Source organism: Sceloporus occidentalis, unplaced genomic scaffold, assembly GCF_023333645.1.
Source record: "Sceloporus occidentalis isolate IW3139 unplaced genomic scaffold, rSceOcc1.0.p SCAF_56, whole genome shotgun sequence".
Taxonomy (NCBI): Eukaryota; Metazoa; Chordata; class Lepidosauria; order Squamata; family Phrynosomatidae; genus Sceloporus; species Sceloporus occidentalis.
In genome coordinates this window covers 3,639,897-3,664,843 of record NW_028317036.1, presented here as the reverse complement: position 1 = coordinate 3,664,843, position 24,947 = coordinate 3,639,897, and the positions used below count along the sequence as shown (strand labels likewise).

General features: G+C 38.5%; 1 protein-coding gene across 1 annotated transcript; it reads left to right on the top strand.

The window, feature by feature from the left end:
• Positions 1 to 2,017: 2,017 nt before the first annotated feature.
• Positions 2,018 to 24,645, top strand: LOC149287837 (collectin-12-like). Its single transcript, XM_089492432.1, has 10 exons — positions 2,018 to 2,451; positions 5,299 to 5,411; positions 14,469 to 14,591; positions 15,707 to 15,805; positions 16,450 to 17,496; positions 20,121 to 20,630; positions 21,689 to 21,825; positions 22,551 to 22,660; positions 22,909 to 23,054; positions 24,560 to 24,645. Exons 1-10 carry the CDS (start codon positions 2,018 to 2,020, stop codon positions 24,643 to 24,645), a joined length of 2,805 nt encoding a protein of 934 aa, XP_089348558.1.
• Positions 24,646 to 24,947: the final 302 nt, after the last annotated feature.

Below are 24,947 nucleotides of genomic sequence, written 5' to 3'. Positions count from 1 at the left end.
CATCCTATGCTTTCACTAATCTAAACATTTCTGCCTTATGTTAAAATAAGTTACACAGCTTTAGAAGATTAATATTAGTTAATTTACAAAGAATCAACATACAACATCAAGGACGGACTGGGCATTAAAACTCGCCTTGGCACGTGCGCATCCTCCTGCTGAATGAACATGGGCAAACACTACATTCTTACACTTTTCCAGCATGCAGCTGTCTTTATCTAGCAGGCACACACTAAAGCAATGGATCTATCATATGATTGGTGAAAAGGCTTGCTGATGATAGACTCTTTAGTTAAAGTTGGTACCTTTTATTAGGCTGACATAGATAAAGATGTAAACTGACAGAAAGCTTATGTAACTTTACATCTATTTTCTTTGATGATCACAATACTTTGTAATGTTTGCACCAGAATCACTTCTAAATAACCATGACCAGGATAAAGGTGTAATGTGTTTTATTGAAAGAAAAAAAAAAATGTTAATTAAAAAGTTATGATGACATAGACCAATTTTAAGTCCGTGATTAACGCCATGTATTCTTCCTGCTTTCACATAACAGTTTAATTAGGGAGATTTAAAAATAAACTGTTGTATATATCTCTTGGAGTTAGGGCAGGCAGACAGATGCTGTTAGAGGCTGAGGGGCAATCGTCAAGGAGGGATGGATGCTTTGTATTCTGTGTAAGTGGTGGGCTACAGAGGCACATCTTTCTTTTCCTACCCTTTTGGCAGAATCTGCTCATCATGATACCATATGTCATGATCACCCAACATCTGGGGTCTCTATGGTCGAGATCCCTTAGAGGTATTGGCATTACCATGGGGCTGTAGAAAAAAAAAAGTGAGCTCTGATGCACAATATTAGGATTGGTCTTGTCACCATAACAAAAAATAGTGATATACACAGTAGTTATTATAGGATCACTATACCTCTGAATGACTTTTTATACTTAACATAAAGGTTTTATGCATTAGAACAGTTTTAAAGGTGGTAGTTAAACTATGCTAGCCCTAAGTTTAAACGGTATTTGGCATTTATGACTGTGCTAAAATGCCCTAAAAGAATTTGATGGTTTAAATCAGCAAGGGCGTGATTGACTCAATAGTTATCATACAATATATAAAAGCAATAATTAAACTATTGTGGGCCCAACATAAAGCTATACATAGACAGATGTGTCTTTTAGAATTAGCGGCATATTATGTTCATTCTTCTTGCAGAGACAGCATCTGCAAATAATCAGAGAGAAGACATTTCGGAAAATAACACAGAGCAACCTCAAAGTGTATTCATAGTCTGCTACATTTAAACAAGATTTTAAACCTACAGGGAAGCCAATGTCAACATAATGCTTCCTGAGCGCAAAAGCCAGGAATTTCATAGCAGTGTGCATAATAATGGCTCACCAACTTCCTCCAACTTTTTCAGTTATGATAACAGGCTCAGTTTAAATTGGGTGTAGGCAACCTGCAGTTGTAGTGTTGTTTGTAAACTTTAACTCTCTTAGTCTGATAAGGACTGTGAGTTGTAGAGTAGTCTTTGGCGTTGTTTTATTGTAATACTTAGGTTTTTGGTGGTCACACCAAATATTGATTTGATTCAGATTTTTCTTCTGTTTATTCACTTTGCATTTTGTTAAATGATAAAAAATAAACGTAATGCTAAAAAATCAACGTGTCTTTTTTTTATAGTATTCTTACTTTACAGCATTTTTCACACCTGCTTAAAACTTTCGCTCAACACTGTATGTATATGTATATATATATATATATATATATAGGGAAGGTACTTAATGTAGTAAAGAGAGAGGGGAGGGAAGGTACTCACTCACGACGGATGGTGGAACTACCAGCAGGCCACATAGCAAACATACCGACCAGCTACAAATGGTATCCACGATGAGGAGGCAAGGAAGGCAGCCACCAAAGGATAAGGTAGATCCTGAAGAGCCAGCTCAATGAGAGGAACAAGATCCGCGCCATCAACACATTCCCTATCGACATAGTGAGCTGGCCAATGGAGGACACGAAGGCTGCCGATGGAAGCTACACACAATGTACGGAGGTTTCCACCCCAAGTCCAACACCCTGTACACAAGCCGGAAAAAAAGGAGGACCGGGTCTGGTAAGTGTCAAAGCCACTGTCCTGGATAAAACCAAGAGCATCTGGGAGTATATCAGTAAGGTGGCACTCAAAGATGAGCTGCTGAGAGAATGCCTGAACCAGCACCAGGAAGATCAAGTGGAGGAAGTACCATGGCAACCCAAGACACTGCATGGGATGTACCATCGACAAATAGTGGAGGTGGCTGACATTGGGAAATCGTACCAGTGCCTGGACAGGGCAGTACTCAGAGACAGCACTGAGGCACTGATAATGACAGCACAAGAGCAGGCACTAAGCTCCAGATTCACAGAGGCAGGCATCTACCGCACCAGGAAGAGCCCAAGGTGCAGGCTATGTAGACAATCCAACACATAGTGGTGGGGTGTAAGATGCTCCCAAGAACAGCGTACCATGAACTGGCATTGTGCACAGGAACATCTGCACAGAGTATGGACTAAACCCTCCCAAGTCCCAATGGGAGATTCCACAGAAGGTGATGGAGAATAGCACAGCTATACTGTGAGGACTTCCAGATCCAGACGGACAAGCAGGTATGACCAATCAACCTGACATTGTGGGGGTAGACAAGGACCAAAAGACAGCAGTGGTGATAGATGTAGCGGTGCCAAGTGTCAGCAGTGGTCATAGGAGCACTTGGGGCTTTGACTCCTAAGCTGGGAGAGTGGCTCCAACAGATTCCAGAAACAACATCAGAACACTCTGTCCAGAGGACCTAGACTTGTCTGGTAGAGGACCTGAGGTTGAGGAAGAGACCTACTACCCATAGGGGTGAGAAGGCATATATATATTATATATATATATATATATATATATATATATATATATAATCTCATATTGTTCTGAATATTGGCTGCACCCGATTATAGGCTGCACCCCTAAACTGCCACATCTAGTGGAGGTCTGTGATGTCTATCTATCTATCTATCCTAGCACAACTGACCATTAGAAAGAAATTACAAAAATAATTTTCAAAAGCATTGTGTTTAAGATATATAATTAATACCTTTAGTGTGACTTTTTTTTGTGTATTTCTGTAAGAGCTCCAAAATCTTAAAAACAAGTCAGATTCATGAAATTACAAGCTGAACCTTTCTCTGTACCGTGTTGCGTGTCTTTTTGGTTTTGGATGCTACATGTGCTCACAATGTGCGTATAGTACCTTTTTTGTAGAAAAGCAACCCTATCCCCAAAAATAAATTAGTTTAATTCAGCTTCACAGATGCTCTTTATTTCCAAAGATACTCTCTCTAGATTTTGCTGTCCAATAAAATGTTGCAGAGTACTGAAGAATAAGTGCATAAACCTGTTTATTTTGGCACAACTTAAATATATCTTCCTTTCCTTTTTTCTAGCATTAGCCAGGAAAGACAAACACTATTTGATCTTCTTGTCTTCCATCTTGGTAGACAAGTCCTAGAAATCCCAAGTGAATGAGGAATTCAGATACACAATGAATAGCTGAGAGATTTTATGTAGTCTATAACTCCCAGGTCCATCTAAGGACCATACTTGGAAAATGTGATGGGGTATTGGTAGGGTATGTTCAGTAATATGAATTTCCAGCACATATTTAACTGTGACCAATAATTGCTCTTTTATTAATTTGGGCTTGTGTAGTTTGTATTTAGAGATGTAACAGGCAGTGGTTTGGATTCACCCCACACTACAGAGGGAATCATACATCTATATCAGACCTCTGGTGACCTAAACCAACCTCACAGAGGACTTGTCTGGATCTGGATGACTTCAAAGACTAACAGATGTATAGCAAACAAAGAATGTAGAAAGAGTTTTGGCAACATGTTCTTATTTCCTTTTTGTTTTGTCTGTTTGCATGTCTTCTAGGTCTCTGTCAAGCATATTGTTTTAGCAGGCTGGTTTTATATGGCATTTATTTATAATAAACATTAGTTTCTGAATGTAATTGTGCCAGAATGACTGCTGTAACCAAATTGGTATATTCATTTTTATAGCTGTATGAAATTGTGAATTTTTTTTACTTCATACTCCAGGACTAAATGCAGTCCCCTAATAGGTAGCTTACTGTAGGTGATCCTTAGCACCTTCTCGTGGCCAAAATACCATATGCTTTAATCCTTGCTGCCAGAACCTTTGCAAAAAAAGACATTCAGTTTTGTGATTAAGATGAGGCCTAACTGCTGACAGATGTGTCTTTAGCTCAGTGCCAATAACCATACTTGGGAGCATCACAGGACGGTTTCCTGGAGCGCTCCCTGTTTTGGAGGAGTGGCTCTGTGGAGGGGCAAATAGCATTTAATGGGGGAGGCAGGAAAGAGTGCATGCTCTCCTGTCTGCAGAATAGAAAAACTGACCTGGAGCAGCAGGGCCTCACCTGGAGACTCCAGGTCAAACCCGTAGAGTTCCAAGGTGTGCTGCGATCAAAAGAATGCTGCGATATAAAGAAATGAAAGAACAGACAAGAAACATCAAGTCATTGAGATCTTACAGCCTGGAAAGGGTTACAAAGCCATTTCTAAGGCTATGGGACTCTAGCAAACTATGGTTAGAGCCATTATCTACAAATGGAGAAAACTTGGAACAGTGGTGAACCTTCCCACCAGTGACCGGCCAATTCCTCCAAGAGTGTATCAACCTCACCCAGGAGGTCACAAAAGAACACAGACTAACATATAAAGAACCACAGGCCTCAATTGCCCTAGTTAAGATCCACAATAAGAAAGACACTGTGCAAAAATGGCATCAATGGGAAAGTTTCAAGGTGAAAACCACTGCTGACCAAAAAGGTCACAAAGGCTCCTCTCATATTTGCCAAAAAAATATCTTAATAACCCCAAGACTTTTGGAATAATATTCTGTGGACTGATGGGTCAAAAGTGGGACATTTCAGACATGGATCCCATTACATCTGGTGTAAGCCTAACACAACATTCCACAATAAGTTCCTACTAACAGTCAAACATGGTGGTGGTAGTGTGATGGTCTGGGACTGCTTTGCTGCTTCAGGACCAGGGTGATTTGCCATATTTAAACCTGCTCTCTACCAGAAAATCCTAAAGGAGAATGTCCGGCCATCAGTTTGTGTGCTAAAGACCAAGCAAAGTTGGGTTATGCAGCAGGACAATGATGCGAAGCACACAGGCAAATCCAGCTCTGAATGGCTCAAAAGAAACAAAATGAATGTTTTGAAGCGTAATCAAAAGTCCTGACTTGAAGGTGATTGAGATGCTATGGCATGACCTTAAAAAGGCAGTTCATGTTTGGAAGTCCATCAAATTCAACTATGCTATTGATCCAAAAGAAGGTAAACAAAATCACATTAAAGTGATTTTCAATTGTGCCGCAAAAAAAGTTTCTTCTTGACTCCAAAATGACATTCTGTTTTCTCACTGGATCCACACTCTATAACTAATCCTGTCCTTATAACCAATTATATCCCTGTATAATCTTCTTTGCTAAACAATCATCTAGTTAAAGAGAAAATGAAGGTTCCTAACAATTTGCTCATTTGTTTTTGTTCCTGAAAACAATTACATTGGAAGCCACAATTAGCTCTCCGTAAGCACCAAAAATGTCGGATTATTAATGTCCATGTAAAAAATGAAAAGTGAGCTAACTTCACCACTCTTTGACTTTTGTTCAGATACTATAAACTGCCAGGTAAAGCTGTTAGCTCCTTCTTTGGTTCATGTCTGCTGAAAACGTATCACCCACAGAAAGTGAAACCTCTAATGTCTACGTGGGAGACCTTAATCATACATGTGTTTCAGTGGCACAAATGGAGTACTGCTTATTTTACTTGTCTTTTAAAATATGTTCTGTATCAAGTTCAAGGTTTGCGGTAAAAACAAATGTTTTCTACGTACTTAGCTGCCCACACATTTTGGAAGAAAATCATGGATTATTTTTTTTTAGACAAAAGTATTTCTTATGCAAATATACACATTCAGGACATGTCAATGTTTTTTAGCATAAATTTTCCATTTTAGATTATTTTATAGTACATAATAATACAAAAGGAAAAGTACATATCTAATAAAATGTGTAATTCTAAGTAGTTCTAAGTCAAGAAAATGCTAAGTAGAAAAAATAATTAAAAATGGGTGATAAACAGTACAAAGGAAAATGTTGAACATATTTATATATTGAATGATATTTACATTTTCAAAAAATCAGGTGTTTTTTCTCTATTGTATTATGGGATTAAAAGCAAATGACTAATTTTTACAGCTTTCTAATTTTCTAATTTAAGTATCTTCACAACATTAAGTAACGTTCCCAATTTTATTTCCATGGCAACGACCATGTGGTTAAAGTAACATAATGCTTCTGTTTATGAGAGGAAACATCAGAGTTTATTTTTTTTTATCGCATAGTCATACAAGGGAACTGTCCAGGTTTTACATGGATTCTCAGGGTGAAGACCTTCTTCCCTGGGTCTCCAGATCAGTTTCTTCTTTCTCTAGGCAGATAAGTGCGTGTGGTGTGTGGCCATCTCCACTCCCCACTACATTCTTTCTATACCCCACCCATTTTTCCCTATTCCCTTTCCAGTTCCCTAGCTCCCACTGAAGGCTGTCTGAGGATAGCCCCACCCCACACAATACAGTTAGCCACACCCCTACATAAAGCCACTCCCCAGAAGAGGCAGAGCTCTGGATAGTCCACATGGTCTCAATGACACACAGATGAGAAGTGCCTACATAGTAGGGTGTCCTCTGGGCATCCCTGATATGCACAGAAGTGGGCCATAAAGATTTGTTTTATTCTCTGATACCGGACACTATTGCCTGTATATGTTTCTGAAATTTAATGGATGCGATATTTGCAAAGAAAACTTCCCAAATCAATCAAAAAGCTTGCAACAAAAGGACCTCCACTTCTGTCCTTTCCTCTTCGGAAAAATACAAAAACATTTGTTATAACAATACTCATGTTCCACCATAATGTTTTAAATGTTTAAAAGACTTTCGACCGCACAAAAACATTTGTCCAGTTATTTAACCACTTTCAACAAGAAAAAAAAAACAACTGTTCTGGCTTCATGCTCTAAAACATGGTTTCTTGGATGACCCATTTTGAAAACAGTAAAATATGGAAAAATGCAAGCAGATTAATCTTACGAAGTAATACTTTTTGTCCGCTTTTCTTGTTTAAAACATCCCCTCTAAAAAATTTAGATCTAGCATTCATTTTTGTTTTTCCTACGTGCTTGTAGACTATGTAACATATTTTTGGTTTAAGATTAATTTCCTTCCTTTGGTTTTTAATAATATTTTTCCCTCTAGCACTGAATGCACATAACATGTTTTACAGCTGGCGCCAGTATACTCTGTTTGGCTCATTGTATTATAAGCCCCTGGAATTTGCTTTGGCTAAAACAACAACAATGATGATAATAATAATAATGATAATATACCAACTTCATGTATATGCCATTTACATTTAACATCTCTTCCCTATGTCACCATTCAGTAGCTTAGACCCCAAGAGTCACAGCTAACTTCATGTTAGATGGCTAGTGTAGTCATGATCAAGGCTGGTATGGGGTTTAAAATTGCTCCTGACCTTTAAAGAACAGTTCCCAACCAGTAAGTGTGGCTGCAATATATGTGAGCATATGCTACTCCCTTAAACTGTTTCAGCATGCGGTCACGTATATCCAGCCGGCAACCACACATTAAAGGACAAGACCTGCTGTGCATGAAGCAAGCAAAGAAGGCGCCATTGGGCAGCAGCCCACCTGGAATTTGCCCTGTTTACTGGATGGCCAGTGCAGACCTGGTCATAATGACGTTAGATAAAGACTTATCTAGAGACTTATCTAGAGACATTTCATGGAAATCTGAGATGTAAAATTGATTTCCTATCTACCAAGCCAAATCAAAGAGCATCAACTTAATGAATGGATTCTTCTCTGGAGCGTTCATAGAAATATGATCAGATGTGTGTCTGCATTATCATTCTGCAGCATTCAACAGAAAAAGTTGAATAGATGTAGACAGAAGGTAAGACGGGGCCAACTATTTAGGGCTCAGATTCTATATTGGATATGCAGTGTATTCTGGACACTCTTAACTCCCGCAAAATATTAGGTTAGGAAAATCACCCTATTCTATACTTTTGCATAGACCTGCATTTTGCTTTTTTAGACATTTATAAATAATTCAGTTAACAACTTTGTAGGTTAAATTGCTGAGAATAGCCATGTTAGTCTGTGTTAAATGTGATTCTTTAGCAACGCCAATTACCTCTTACCCCCTGCATACTTCTTACTCTAATGAATTAGAGCTGCCTCAGATTATTATGACCTATACCCGTCAGAATTATTTGGTTTAAGATTTTTGAACTTGATAAAGGGAGTTTGATGGTCTGGAAAGCTCAACCTAATATCGAAGCATTGGCCCGATAATAAAAGGTATTTTCACAAATATTGGTACTTTACTGTAGTATGGACAAACAGAGGGCTTGATGTATTATCAGCAGGTGCTGCCCTCAGCTTGATCTAAGGCAGTAAAAATATGTGATCACTGCTACCATGGAGGTTTAATTGCACCTCCCCCAACACATTAATCTGGTTTTGGTAGCAGTATAAACTGCTTTGTGTGCCCACTATGTAGGAGGTTAGAGTAGGATCTCACCCTATTGAGAGTGTGCCTTGACGTGGCGGGTGAGCTTAATTATGCTTTGGCCAATTCATATAACCAAAACCTCTCATTTATATTATGTTTATATATTTGTTGCCAACTTTATTAGGGTGAGAAGCGCAGTTTTTGTTTTTGTATACATTGTACAGCCAACACACTGAATTTGCAGCATGCTCACAATGTTTGGTAGGCCTCATATTATACATTTGTATTATTTGAGCCTGAGACTAGCTTAGCGCACCAACGTTTTTCTTTTCCCTGTTTGGATATAATTTAATCCTAGTATTTCTTAATACAGATTGCCCATTGTGTGCATAGAAGTTAAAAGCCTCTTCCAATGAGTTCATTTATATACCATTTTCTTCACATTGAAAATGTGGCTCTAAAGCCCTGGAATGTAATGTCTTATTCCTGATTCTCACACTGTCAGCCAGCATTATACCGGAGACAAAGGCCATCAGCTCTAATCACTGTGGATAGCTCCTGGCCCTAACCTGCATTGTCATTCCTTAATAATCACTACGAAGCTCTATAGCTGTAATGATTCCAACCGCAGTGGGACCGGACATGAAGATCTCTCTTCAAAACATTATTTCTCATTTGTGACACAACATACAACGGACGATTCAGATTTTTCTCACCGGATTCTCCTTGTGGAGCGTTATTCAGTCGTGACTAATCATCTTAATTAAAATTTGGAACAGAGTTTTATAGTATGCTTCTTTGGTGATATTTATGTAGCACTAGTGAAATTGTTATAAATATATTATAACATGTATAACCATAAACAAGAAATTGTTTTTTTAAATATCTTTTCTTTGCTGTTGTTATTTTAACAGAAATTATTTGTTGTCCCAGTTTTAGTGAACAATAAGCAGAGTTTCATTGAGAAACACTTTGTAATGTTACGGATGCCACATAATTAGTGAATGAACATATTCAGGCCAAATGGCCGGTCTAATCCATTAATTCGCTCCCAGTGAGTTCCCTCTTGGACGTGGGTTTAGCTTAGAGTCCCCTGATACAAAAATATTCCAACATTCCCCGTTTTCACAGAAAGTCCTAGCGCTGTCTCACCGTCTTCATTTTGCAGGCTGTGGGGATCATTGAGAGACTGATGGACAAATCTGGGTTTGGTGAAGTCAGGAGAACGCTATCTAGCAGAATTGAATAAGGCCAACTGTAAGGTTTGGTGGAGGAGGGATAATGTACTGGGGCAGTTTTTCAGGGTTTTGTCTAGCCCCATTAGTTCCAGAGAAGGGTTAATGCTACAACGCAATTCCCCAATATTTATTCTCAGAGAGATGCTTTTAAACATTATTTAATGGGTGTGCGCTGATCTCCTGCTTTGTTGTGTTTACATGTTGGCCATTTCAACAGCGCCCCAGAATCTGAATGTGTATGCTTTTTAGGGTGTGCTTGCCTTTCTGTATTTAAATGTTAATGTTACAGCATACAAAGACATCTTAGACAATTGTATGCTCCCAATTTTGTGGTACTAGTAAGGGGAAGGTCCTTTGCTATTCCAGCATGACTGTGCACCAGTACACAAAGCAAGGTCCATAAAGACATGGTTGACCAGCCCACACAGAGCCCTGACCTCAACCCCATCCAACACTTTTGGTATGAACTGGAATGCAGATCGTGAGCTGGGCCTTCTCGTCCAACATCAGTGTCTGACCTCACAAATGCTCTATTGGATGAATGGGCACAAATTCCCACAGAATGTTGTGGAAAGCCTTCCCATAGATAACAACTCCATATTAATGCCCAAGGTTTTAAAATTGGGATGTCCAAGAAGCTCATATAGGTGCGGTGGTCAGGTGTCCGCATACCTTTGTCATATAGTGTATATAGTTTAATCAGTGAGATTTAACTCACACATTATACAGGGCCAGCTTGGCTGTTCTTGTTGGAGAAACCTGCCAGTGTTGGTCCTTAACAGCACAACTCTCCTGCCCGCTCTCCCTTTAGTAAGCAGACCCCCTCTGACTGGTTGAATGTAGCTCCTAGCTGGTAGATGGTATATTTTAGATATGAGATAGATGTCAGATGGTAAATAATGCATGACCTAAGCTGCATAGAGAAAAATATCTAGCAACATTTCATGTCCCAGCTCTGTAAGGAAGCTACCCTAAAATAACATAAACCACAGAAACCGATAGCAGGAGAATGCCTCCACAAGTTTGCTTGCATTTGTTTGTGTCCTTACGGGCAGGTACCAGACTCCCTCCTGATTCACGGGACAGTGGGGTGCTTTTGTGTTGAAGCCTAGTTTGTTGTTACAGATGTGTTCACCCGCAGCCATTGCTTATTGTTATTAAAACAATAAACAATGATGTAACCCTAAGGTTCAAATAAGATGTTCTATATGATTTCAGAATTACTATTGGCTAATTAGCTTCACTGCCTAAAACACTGTCTATAGAGGCGCTCCTAACAAATCACCACCTATTTTGATCACCCCCCCACGTTAATCATATCCCCCTTGTATAAAGAGGTTGTAAGCATAGCATAGGTGCAATGTCTAAAATTGTGCAAGCAGTATAACAGTATATATAAATGGGACTACTAGCCATCTTCTCATTTACCGATCTCCTTTTTGGTGCACATGATGCAAACACAAAAATGCTTCATAAATTGACACTTTCACAAAATACCTTTTTGATATTTTAACCCATATTGTTTCTATTGTCATCTTGGATTTTTCCCAGTACACAATATGTATAATCTGTTTATAGGGTCAAAATAAATACAATTAAACTATATGGGTCATGTATTAAAAAGAGACATCAACATCCATAGTGATCCCCTTTGCTAAATGAAAATCATCTTTACTAATGCCCATATTGGAAAAATTATAATTGTTAATATTTAATATGGTGAGTTTAACACAATTTCATTGAAGCAAAGACAATATAAATTAGTGTTACTTTTCTAAAGACCATTATATTAAAACAAAAAATATAGTGATTACCCCATGATGTCATGAGTTGTGAAATCCCACCCTGTGAGTTCTGGGTAGTGATTATACGTTAAGCAACATACTTCTAGTATGATCTAGTATGATCTTTTCCCAAATGATGTGTTTTCCTTGGCATCGCTAGATGTACATTTTGTGGTACATTTCAGTCGATAAATGTGTATGAACTCAAATTTGTCTCCGTTATAATTTCCTGGTATCAGTGGCTTGTTTTGTAATGTACTGTCCAAATATTGTGATTAACCAGGAAAAGAAAGACACAAAACAGAAAAGGTTATTTTATACTGATTTGACGTGTTGTTTATACAACTACAGTAGACTTATAATAGTCATATGAAAATCCTTTTTAAGAAAAAAAAAATGTAACTTTACTAAAAAATAACATTTTTTCTGGTTGTCAATTGAGATACTTTTTCTCACTGTTCTGATGTGGATGTAGATGCTGTGTTGACTGTTTACTTCAGACATGTTTACTAAACAGTCTTTAAGTTTACTTTTCTCTAGAGTAGTTATTCCATAAATAGAACTCTCATGCAAACTCTTAGACTTCAGATATCTTTGTGATTATAGTGCGTGGCGCCTGTGTATGTATGTTTTTTTTCCCTTTTTTGGTACAGCAGTAAGAATTTTACTAATGCAAAAACACGTGTAAGATGAAAATCTACCCATCATACTTGGGGCTTATTGGTTTTAAAAATCGTATGGCTTCCACCAAGCTGGTGTCACCCAGAATTTTGCAATTACATATTTGAGAAGTAATGTGTAGTGTTATCTGAAAGATTGTACCCATGGGCGTAGGAACCGGGGGGGACGGGGGGACAGATCCCCCCCAATAACCCCATCGGGGGGGACCGATAATGAAGAAATCCCCCCCAGGGCCATAGGAACCCCCCAAAATAGAAATGCCGCAAATGCGGCCTGCAAGACCTCGAGGTGCGGCCGCGTAAGATCGGCAGCCAGGGCAAACGGTTTTACGCAGTCTGCACCTTGAGCCCTGCTTCTTACCTGTGGGAGGGTCTTCTATACTGCACAGAGGAAGCGGAACCCAGCAGAGTTCACGTGACATCACATCACATCCTGCTTCCTCTGTGCAGTACCAGAGAACGCAGAGGGAGGCTGCGCCTTCTGAAGTCTGTGAGCGGCATCGAGGAGCTGCAGTGCAGGTAAGGGGGTGGGGAGGGTGTTTGAATCCGTATGCGTGATTGAGGGAATGAATCTGTGAATGAATGAGTATATGAATGAGTGTGTGTGTGTGTGATAGCATGGATGTGTAAGTGCTGGAATCTAGGCATGATGTGACTGTGATTGCTGTTAGCAATCACACTCCTATCATGCCAAGTCAGCCAGTACATGCTGAAACCTAGCTAGCTGCCCCCCTTGTGTATTGATGCTGCCAGCAATATGGGGTCTGCACATCACTTACAGCCACCCTGTACCAGCATGTACTGGCTGCCTTGGTATGATAGGAGTGTGATTGCTGTTAACAATCACACTTCTATCATGCCAAGTCATATTGCTATTTTTTTTTGTCCAATTGTGGTGTGTTACCTACTTTTAGTAAAAATGTGAGTTTTTATTATTATTTTTAAAGGTGGGGGGTCATTTTCGGTTTTGGCTAAGTGAACCGTGAATGTTTTGGTCCAGAATTTTCATTTTGGTGCATCCCTAGAATAAATAGAACTATTTCATTTTTAATTATCCTGAGTCCTGAATTTGTAGTCACAAAACATTCTAGGTTTGTGTCATTTACTTTATTTTAATCTGCATATTTTATTAAAGGCCATATTTTCTCACAGTGAAAAATGAGTGCGGCCCGCGCACATATACAATTCCGATGAAGTGGCCCACTGCTGAAAAAACTTGGACACCCCTGGGGTAGACAGTGAGAAGGGGGGTAGGGAGAGGGTAGCTAGTGAGAAGGGGGGTAGGGAGAGGGTAGCTAGTGTGAGAAAGGAGGGGGTAGATAGTGTGGTAGTGTTGGGGAGAAAGTGGGGATCTGATGGGGAAAGATGCTGCCCCCCCCAGATTTTTAGGGGTTCCTACGACCATGGTTGTACCATATCTATATTCATTTATTAGACCTACAAACCACATATCTGTGTTTTTTCTTTTTTAACCCCTGATATTACAGAGACATTTAGTTTAAAAGTAAGGGAGTATCCGTAAAAAGGCTACCTAGGCCAATCCAGAACAATCAGCAACCTAAGAGGTTACAAAGGTAACTCAGGAGGATATGTTGACTCGTTGACTGGCTTCCGAGGTGTAAACATAAGAGCAATATTTAACGCATACAGTACATATTGCTTATATTAATTTCTAAACACCGATTGATTTTATTTAAGAATTTGCAAGATGGATATTGTGAGAAAGGACAGATCTCCTTTAAATGCCTGGATTAAAAATGTTGTTTTACTAGGGTAACATACTTACAGAAAATCCATACTGTAAAGTTGCTTTACAACTACCGATAATTGCACCATGCAAAGTTTTTATTAGAATGCATTAGTGATGGTGTAAGCACCCATCATATTGTGTGTATGTTCATACAATCTGTAGTCTGTACTAAACCTCTATGTTGTTGATGTGAGCTAAAGACTATTTTTAGATGTAAGTAGTAGTTTTAATCTATGTATTTACTAGTAATATGGTAAGAACATTGGATTGACCAAACAGCCTGTACAATACTATTTTTTATTACAGTTATGTGTATAACCCTTTTTTTCTTTTGCAGGTATACAAGAAGGTACACAATGTACAAAATGCAAGAACAATTGGGCTCTGAAGTTTTCTATCATCCTTCTTTACATTTTGTGTGCCTTGTTAACTATCACGGTTTCAATACTGGGATACAAGGGTATGTACTTAAATATTCTCAAATTATTTGAACTACTATTTAACAAGATAGATTGGAGAACAGGTGTAAATTGAAAACACACTACACCACTTTACACCTATAGCCATTATAAACTTTGTGTGGTTAAGGTATCCAAGTTGGCTTAAGTTGACACCAGATTTACTCTTACCGTCACATACAGACATGTTGCAGGAAATTGGAAATATAAGGTCTTCTTAGGTTGGTCAACTGTTAAGTTCTTGGCAAAGTCTAATGCTCACAGACAACCTAGGTTTCTCTCAAATTACACCTTTGCACTAAATACTAACCTGAGTTCAACATGGTTTTGTATCTATATGTTCAAAAATATCCTCATATGCATAATATATATATATTAAAAATAAGAATAAAAAAACAATGTCGTGATGGTCCCTATGTCCAGTGTTTGTAGACAGCAGACTATAGCCTCTTAACTCACTCAGAGTAGGCATGGACCTTGGTAGAACGTTTTGGAAGAGCCCCTATTATATTATCCCTGGGGTGACCGGAAAAGGACACCCAGAATGTTTGTTTATTTACTATGTTCCCTCTACCCAAAGCATAATAGAAAGAGTGAGAAGCCACAAGAAACAGCTCAGTCATGAACCCTATTTCCCCTACTGCGTCATACCAGGGTGAGGGTAGGAGCCGAGGGACGCAGGGCCTACCATCGCCCCAGCCTGATGCAGTTGGGGAAATAAGATCCATTGGTTTGAGGAAGATAGAGCAGAACCTATTGCAGAGTTTTAAAAAAAAATAAGAGTTTTATTCCAAGGCTTCACAGCATTTTCTGTAAATTCATACCTTCTTGCAATGTACCAGATTATGCCATGGTTATTTTTATTTTGTCCTGTAAAGTGTTTCTAAGACTATATATATATATATATATATATATATATAGTCTTATATCACTTTTATATCACTTTTTACAGAAGCATGTGGTTAATGAAAGAATGGTGTCTGAAAAGATGGCTGCAGTGGTGTCTATATAACAATGCCCGGGTGGTGTTTACTGAAATAGCAATATGGTAAACGTGTACGTTCATATCATTATAACATTTACTCACGTAATAACATTCTCATTGCTTCCTTTTCAGTCGTTGAAAAAATGGATGGTGTTTCAGACGACATGCAAGTATCACACAGCAGTTACTCTAAAAAACTCTCTGAAGTGGAGCTGAACTTGAAAAAGTTAGGTACGTTTTGATAAAGAAAAAAAACCACAAGGGGCTAATATGTCTTAGCATCAAATATATCGCACAAAATGTTGTGCATGACTGTTTTCATATGTTATTGAGAAATAAATATGACGAAATATGGCGATTATATAATTTTTGTTACTAGTTAAGCAAACACCAGTTATCTTTCTCCATATTCACTAGGATTAATCATCCCATAAGCACATAATGTACAAAGTAACAACTGATCTAGAGAACTTTTTCTATTCACAAATAAATGATTAGACAGCATTATGTTTTAAATATATGTTACTGTGAGGCATGTAATTACATAGTATAATTGCCTTTTACAATCCTGATACTGTTACAGTGTGCCTGTTACTAGCATAACACAGAACACTGGGGCCACCTCAAGCCTTTTTGTTGTGTGTACAATGGTGGGGATTAAAAATGTCCACCTCGTATGTATATATGTGTGTATATATATATATATATATATATATATATATGTGTGTGTGTGTGTAAATGCAAGCTGCTAACTATATGCAGAAATCATTAGTTGTAGTGCAGACATTATAGAACTCTCCTGTGAGCCATGCAGACTAGGAGCCGGAGATACCCCTCTGTATACAAAGTTATTCTTAACCATTCTTTCTATGCAGATGATCAAGCAGGGGAGAAAACAGAAACCACCAACACAGAACTTTCAAGTGTAAGGTCAGATATATTGGCCATTCGTCAGCAACTCCGTGAAATTACTGAAAAAAGTAGCAGAAACAAAGAGACTTTGGAGAAGTTACAGGAAGCTGGAGAACTGCTAGATGCTAAACAAAGTCAAATAAAAACCGCCTTGGACAACAATTCCTTAATAATTAATGGAGTCAACCAAACATTACAGGCCTACAACAGTTACGTTTCCAGTTTGCAACAGGATACCAGCAGTTTACAGACAAACCTGCAGAGTCAAATGCAGTCCAGTAATATGATGTTGATGAATATAAGTAACCTAAATCTAACACAGATCCAGCAGAGGACATTAATAAGCACATTACAGAGGTCAGTTGATGATACAAGCCAAGCTATCCAGAAAATCAAGAATGACTTCCAGAGTTTGCAGCAAGCTGTCCTCCAAACAAGAAAGGACTCAGATTATGTAAGGGACAGGGTCCAAAGTTTACAAAGCACTGCCTTAAATAACTCCGCTCTAGCCAAGGCCAACAATGAAGCTTTGGAAGATATGAGTAGTCAACTAAACTCTCTCGGTAATCAGATTGACAATATCACAATCACCGCGCAAAGTAACGAGCAAAACCTTAAGGATCTTCAGGATTACCATAAAGAGTATGAGATGAAAACAAATATGAAGTTTAACAGTTTGGAAGAGCGTTTCCAGAAATTTGAACAGGATATAGTGGGTATTATTAACAACATAAGCTACACGGCTCACAATCTCAGGACGCTGACTAGCAACCTCAATGATGTTCGGACCACTTGCACTGAAACACTGACTAAGCACACGGATGACTTAATTAATCTGAATAATTCTCTAAGCAATGTGAATTTAGACACTGCTTCTCTTAGAGTACAGCAAGATGCACTGAGGCTAAGATTAGATAATGAAGTAGCCAATTTATCGATTGTTATGGAAGAAATGAAGATTGTGGATTCGAAACATGGACAACTTATCAAAAATTTCACAATATTACAAGGTAAGCAATCATTCCTTATCTTAAAATGGAACTATAGGTCAGACTTCCATATAAAGTGCTGGTGTTTCCCTGGGCCACAACTCATACTGAAGGCTTGTACCATGTATTACCAGTGTTCTCCGGGGATGTAGAATTGTTTAGTGATGTGTGATGAGATTGAAATATTGATTGCTTTTCACATTGGTTGACATTTATTAATGAGTAAAAAAGAGTAGCATAAGGTCTCCTCAGACAAAATAAAATGTTGCTCGTTCTTTGTCTAGTAGGCTGGGGCAAATGGACCAAAAACGATTCGGGAAAATTTCTGTTTTCGTTTTTGGTCCATTCAATTTCGGACAACAAAAAATCCGGGTTTTTTGCAGTTGGAAACAAAATTCATAGTCACTCACTGTTAGGAACCAGCCTGAGGAGTTGCATTTAACGATTCCAGAGCAGACGGGAATGCGAATAACTCAAGTCTGCAAATAACCCAGAATGGCAGGCAGAAATCGAGTATCTTGCCCATGAGCTGGCTTACCATTCACATGTAAAAGTATTGCCATGCAGTTATAATCAGTGGCATATTAATCTTTAGCACTGCCCTAGGCCTAAGCTTGAGCTGCACCACCAGTCGCCTTCTCTGTGCCTTACTCATCCTTCTGAAAGCCAGGATATGAAGTCATATCCATACCTGGGAACTCTCCGAGTTTGACCTGGAGATTGCCGGGTGAAGCATCGGGTCTCTGGGTCAAGACTCGAATCCTCTGGGTCACGAGAGCGGGGTCTTGACACGTCATGCTCCCCGCCTGACATCAGTGGGCAGCCCTGGCCGTGTCCCGCAAGGGAATGCTCCGGGTAGCCCAAAAGTTCCCAGGTATGGTCATATCCAGCACTCTCCCATTAAGGATACACTGCACCAGGCGGAAGTAAACTCAAGGCCAGGTTAAAGAACCTTTGAAGCCTGAACCAATATACTAGAAGGGCCTCATCTCTGGATTTTCTGTCTTTAGCAAGCCTTTTTTTTTGCTTTTTGCCTCTTGCGGTTTTTTTGCACCTCACTTGCTCATCTTTTCCTCACCTTTTTCTATTTTCCTTATCTTTTTTCTTATATCTTGCTTGTCTGCCTTTTTCATTTTTTATCCTCTAACTTTTCTGCCACCCCCCACTCCACACACATATACGCACACATGCACACATAAACATACATATACACATACATATACACACATATTCACTTCCCTCCTGTATGTTCCTTGTGGCCTGCAGTGCCCTCACTGAGCAGCTATCCGATTAGTTCCTACGATGATCAGCAATCATCCTCCCTCACTGCCACTGTGCGACAAGTGTCATTTCCAGGCACGCAGTGTCATTGACAGAGGACGATAGTTGTACGTCGCGGGACCCGATCAGATCATCGCTTGTTGGGACAGGTTGGGCGTTGTTTTGCGAGTGTTAGCATGTGAATGAATAGACCCAAATTTGTATTTTAGATGCATTTGGTATATTTTACTTTTATTTTCTATATTTATCTTTGACAACCAGACTTCAATTAGAATCCACAATGTAAATCCTGATCAGAATTTTCTAATATTCTTTAAAGACAAAACATGCCAAGTAATCTTATAAAATAAAATGTAACGGCCTCAAGATTGTAAGCTTGCGAGCAGGGCTCTCTCCACCTTATGTTTCGGTTTGTCTTAGTCTTTCAATTCTAGTCTTGTCATACCCCTTGAATATAGGTATTGTAAGAAGCGCTGTGTAAATTGTTGGCGCTATATAATTAAAATATAATAATAATAGCCATTTGTTTCAACCTTCAAGTGGTCTTAACACCATAACAAGGAATGGAGTGGTCAAATCACCAGGAACACACTATTAGTAGTTATAGTAGGAAGACAACATTTAAAACATATGAACATTGGTCGTTATAAATTACACCTAGGGGTTATATATAACCATGTGGCAAACAATAGTTGTAATGCCTAAAATCATTCTTGCGGCATGAAAAATAGAAAATAAATATATACTAACCTAGGTGGTTGGTGAACCAATAAACAAATATTTCTGCTCATTTTAGGCCAAGTTTTACGGTCTGAGTTTTCATCTTTTTAGTCACGGACATAATTTGTGCCACACATGCTTCAAGCAGGACAAACAAGTGACAATGTTTTAGAAATTGTTGCAGTCACAACATGCTAACACCTTTTGATACTTGTGATTCAAAGAATCCAGTTCTCACCAAATGCCAGTTGAGCATGCCGTTATTTAGTAAAGGTTTAAGGCTAAGCTTTCCGTGTTTGGTTTTGTAGAAAGTTGTTAAAGCAAAATATCTACTTGCTTTTATGTTTCACAACTCTGTGTATGCCAGTAATTTTTATATAGTTAAGAACAAGAATGAACAGTCACCTCACTTTTTACATCTATAGTAAGGTGCTGAATTTCCACAAGTAACTTGGACTGCTTTGGTCACACTGTCATTATTACACCGGTAAGTGGATGTTTTCAAAATAGTACATTTATTATAAAAACATTTCCACTTTGGCTCCAACACAAGCTTCATCTCTAATGTCAGTTTATGTCAACAATTAAATGTGAAAGTTAATTTCTCTTTTGGTTGGTTTCTTTCTAATTTGTAATTATTTCAGGGCCACCTGGTCCTAGAGGACCAAAAGGAGAAAGAGGATCACAAGGTCCAGTTGGACCAATTGGACCAAAGGGACAGACGGGAGATAAAGGAGAGCCAGGTCCACCTGGCCCATCAGGTGAAAAAGGACCACCTGGACCCATTGGTCCTCCAGGCGAAAAGGGCTCTAAAGGATCAAGAGGTTCACAAGGCAATAAAGGACAGAGAGGATCCCCAGGAAGAACTGGTGAACCAGGACCAAAAGGATTTGCAGGTCCTCCAGGACCACCTGGAAACCCTGGACCTCCTGGGCCTAGTGGACCACCAGGACTACAAGGGATGAAAGGACTTATAGGTGAACCTGGAGTTCCTGGGCCTAGAGGCCCACCTGGCCCACCTGGTACTCCTGGATTGCCAGGGTTGCAAGGTCCAAGGGGTCTCCCAGGACTTTCCCCAGAAATTGCATCTGAAGTTTCGTTATCTCTTCAAGGTATTCAAAAGTCAGAATTAATCCTTGATCCTGCAGTTACTGGTAAGTGAAATACTGTTTTACCTTTTTGCGTCTTTGTGTATCATGTAGCCTAATCTAGTGGGTTTTTTTATGTTCATGTGTCAAACACGGCCTCATAACAGGACTAAAGAATACAAGGTTATTTTAATATAACTGATTTATACCAGTGATCACAATTAGGTGATAAGAAACATTCAGTTCAGCTAGTCTTTCCATTTATTCTGTTGGGAAAATCTCAAACCCTTAATTTGGTCCTTGATCTTATCTTATATATTCAGAAGGCTTCACATCTATCCTGTTGTTAGGAGGCTACATTATATCTAAGCCTCTGGCCCTTTAGTTTTAGACTATGACCTCTTGAACTAACATCCCTCCTTCTTTGAAATATACAATATGGAAAGTATACAAATAATTTGGTACACAATGGTCAATTATGGAATATGTGCAGCATTTCGGTAGTGTGGGGAGAATCAAGACACATAAACACCCACCATGGTACTGATTCAGATGATAATCAGATTGTTCTGGCGTGTGCACCAGTGTTTGTAACAAGGATTGTGGGAGTTCAAATATCTATTAAAAACCCTGTTGATTGTTATGCCCTGAGCCAATGAAATCTAAACATACGTTGAGTGCATACCTGTAATAAATGTACAGAATATATTGGCTGTGCTAGTGATCCTTACTACAAGTAAAGTTGACCATCACTCTTGTGAGTCATTTTCTTTGATAAAGGACCATAACGGGCTTGTATATGAATTTGCAATAAATATAAATATATGCAATTGCAATAAAGTATGGTATATCTGCAATGTTAAAAGGGTACATTAAAATTGCCCTGTTGTACATTGTTTATAGCGCATGGTCCCCCTTGTGTTTCTATCAGATGAAATGCTTTGGTACAGCAAGCAAAATGGGACAGAACAGGTGATGGGGAATGTTAGCCTGTGTAATATATATTTTGGAGAGACGGGATAGTATTCTGGTTTCTGTATGTAACTGACATACTTGTTCAATGACGTAGTTTGAACGGTATAAAGAATGTGCTTTGTTCTAAACATTTTTTGTTCTTCTTCCAGGCTGTCCGCCTTATTGGACAAACTATACTGAGAAGTGTTATTATTTCTCAACTGGAAAGCATATATTTGACGATGCCAAGCTTTGGTGTGAAGAAAAAGCATCAATGTTACTTATCATAGAAAACAACGAGGAACAGGTATGTCATACCAATAATGTTACTTCTAAGCATGCCCATTAATCATACAAGTGGCCTTGATATGGGAGGTCAACAGAAGTGACGTGTAAATATGTTTATCTGATAATTATGTATTTTTCAAAAATATCACCATAAATAAATTACACACAGTTCAGCTTAAAGTGCATTTCTTGGGATTTCCTAGCAAATCTGTTATAACATTCAGATACATGTTTAATCTGCATCTGGAGTGATTCTGGAGTCCATTGTATGTTCAATAACATACTTAAACTTTTTACTTGGTTGAGTTACTCTGTAAGGCTATAGTGTGAGTATGAGCGGGCGATACAGCTAAAATCTCGCTAGAGGCTTGCATGGACTTGTTCAACAAAGACATGCGTAAAGATCTCTTTAGAACGTAAGGTGAACTTTTTCATATGAAAAATAACTCAAAGGGGACATTGTAACCCGACAATCATAATTTAGTCTGCTGATATAATACTATGGCAGATTGTTTAGTAGCCCTGATACACTTTGTGAAACTATAATTCTGATTTAGGGTTAATTTTTTTGGGTGCCATGGTAAATTGAAACTATATAAAATTGAAAATCTATATTTAGATTTTAAAGCATTGAAAGGGAATACAAAATATACCTGGTGTTTCCTTGTGTCACACTCATTAAGTCAAACATAAGAAAGATATCATAACATTTACATATACTTAACTGTTTTTTCATTTACACAGCAATTTATTAAAAAAGAAACAAAAGAGAAAGGAAACTTTTGGATTGGCCTGACTGACACTGATGAAGAGAATGTATGGAAGTGGTTGGATGGTACAATACCAACCTATACGTAAGTTTAAGTATGATATAATGGGTAAACAGGACATAAGCAGTCTATCACGTAACAATTTGGACTTAACAGAAACAATCAGAGGACACTTTTGAAACAATCTTTCAATGTATGGGTCCAGGTACTCCTTACATACTGTATAATGTATTCCTGTGTACATGCATGTGTATTCCGTAATGTTTTGTGACACTACAGTGAAACCATTTAGCTGTTGCAGCTGAACATTTCACTCATATTGTAATCTACAGAAACTGGAAATCTGGACAGCCTGATGATTGGGACCATGAGCTGGGACCTGGGGAAGACTGTGCGGGGTTAATATACTCAGGCTTGTGGAATGACTTCCATTGTCAAGACTATAATTATTTTATCTGTGAGAAAGCTATGGAAAAAGGTATGCAGTACTAAGTCACATATAGCTTTTGGGATCCTGACAGGATATACTGTATCTATCTTATATTACATATATATTTATATATATATATATATTTAATAGGTATTTGAATTTAATTTAATAGGTATTTAAAATGCACCTGTCAGGTGTCACTTTGTAGAGGGTAACATTGCACCTATACATTGTGCCAGCCACAAGAACCGAGAGAGACTTTATAGTGTAATATATAATGTTGTATATGTGTGTATATGATGTACCATACTTACCTGCAATGGATTATGTCTATACTTTTTTGTATGAAAGGTCCACGTTAGGAGTTAATAGGTTTGAAAGTTTCTTTGGAAAAATCCTCTTTCATTACCTAATACATCACCTAGCTTACACGCTGATGGAAAATGAATCAGCGGAGTTGAATGAAACTGTTGTCTGTATGAAAATTATAGTAAGTCATTTTCCAGTGCTTCATCTTTAATGTTAGCACACAGTGTAAGAGACTTTCTAATGAAAGCTGCCACCTGACTCTACAGAAAAACAACATAGTTTAGAAGTAAAGAACAATATCGGCAGCTGTTGTTTTTTTACCCAGTTTTATCTCTCGTTGCATATAAACCATTTAAAGTATGTGTGTAGTTGTTTTTTCTAACTTTTGCACTTACAGGTAGATTTTTAATGACGTGAGTATATTTGGGATGGAACAGGCCACAGTCTTGCTAGCCTATAAGTTAGACTGTGGTATCAGTGACTGGGAAGGGGAATGACTTGGACACATATCATAGTGTTTCTCCCAGAGATACTATTTTTTGCATAGACATGGGTTGGCACAAACAACAAATGGGTCTTAACAAAAAATGAAATACATTTAAAAAAAAATATTAAAAGAATGGCAATTTTATCTAGATGGTTATTGTCAAAGCCAAGTGATTTTATCTGGGTATGTTAGTGTGTGTCTTGGTTTTTTGTTTTTTTTTGCATGTTTGTTTGTGTGTGTCTGTGTTTATCTCTGTATGTTAGTGTGTGTGTCTGCTTATACGTATATGTCTGGATATGTTAGCGTGTGTTTGTTAGTGTGAGTGTCTGTGTGTCCAGTTACATTAGTGTCAGTGTGTGTTAATGTTCCTGGTTGTGATTGTGTAAGTTTTTGGGTAGGTATGTGTTAGTGTGTGTCTCAGTATCTGTGTGTGGGTATGTTAGGTGTGTCTGCTTATGTGTGGGGGGTATGTTAGTGTTGTTGTGGTTGGTTGTGTTGGTGTGAGTGGGTGGGTGTGTTAGTGTCTGAGTCTCTGGATGAGTGTATTAGTATGAGTTTATGTGTGCGTTAATGTGGGTGTCACATAATGGATGTGGTTTTAGGGGGGTAATATTTTGTTCTTGGACCCAGGCAGCACAGTGTCTTGGGCCAGGCCTAGCCTCAGGAGAGCATTTAACACCAGACGTCGTAGGAATATGGCTGAACTTACAGTTCTGTAAGAATAAATGGTCTAAAATTGCTCCTGAGCCTTGTGCAGGTCTGATCCGCAGATACTGGAAGCGCTTGTTTGAGGCTACTGCTGCCAAAGGAAAGATTATAATTGTTTGTGTGTTACTAGCTTAAGCACATTGTGTTTGTCTATACTATGTGACTTAGATGTAGATCAGATCACATGAACAATTAATGCAGAAAACCAGGTAATTCCAAAGGGTTAATTTACTTTTTATTTCCACTGTGTATTAAGTTTGTAATTACCTTACAACGAGAGCTGCCTTGTTACCCCATACATAATATTACCACAATTACTATATCTTGCTTAATTGAAGTATGCACCTAGTAGCTCCATGTTGGTTAAAGAACTTCCGGCTCAGAACAAGGTCACAGCGGAAAGCTGTTTTTTTAAGTTTTAACACTTAATTGAAGTT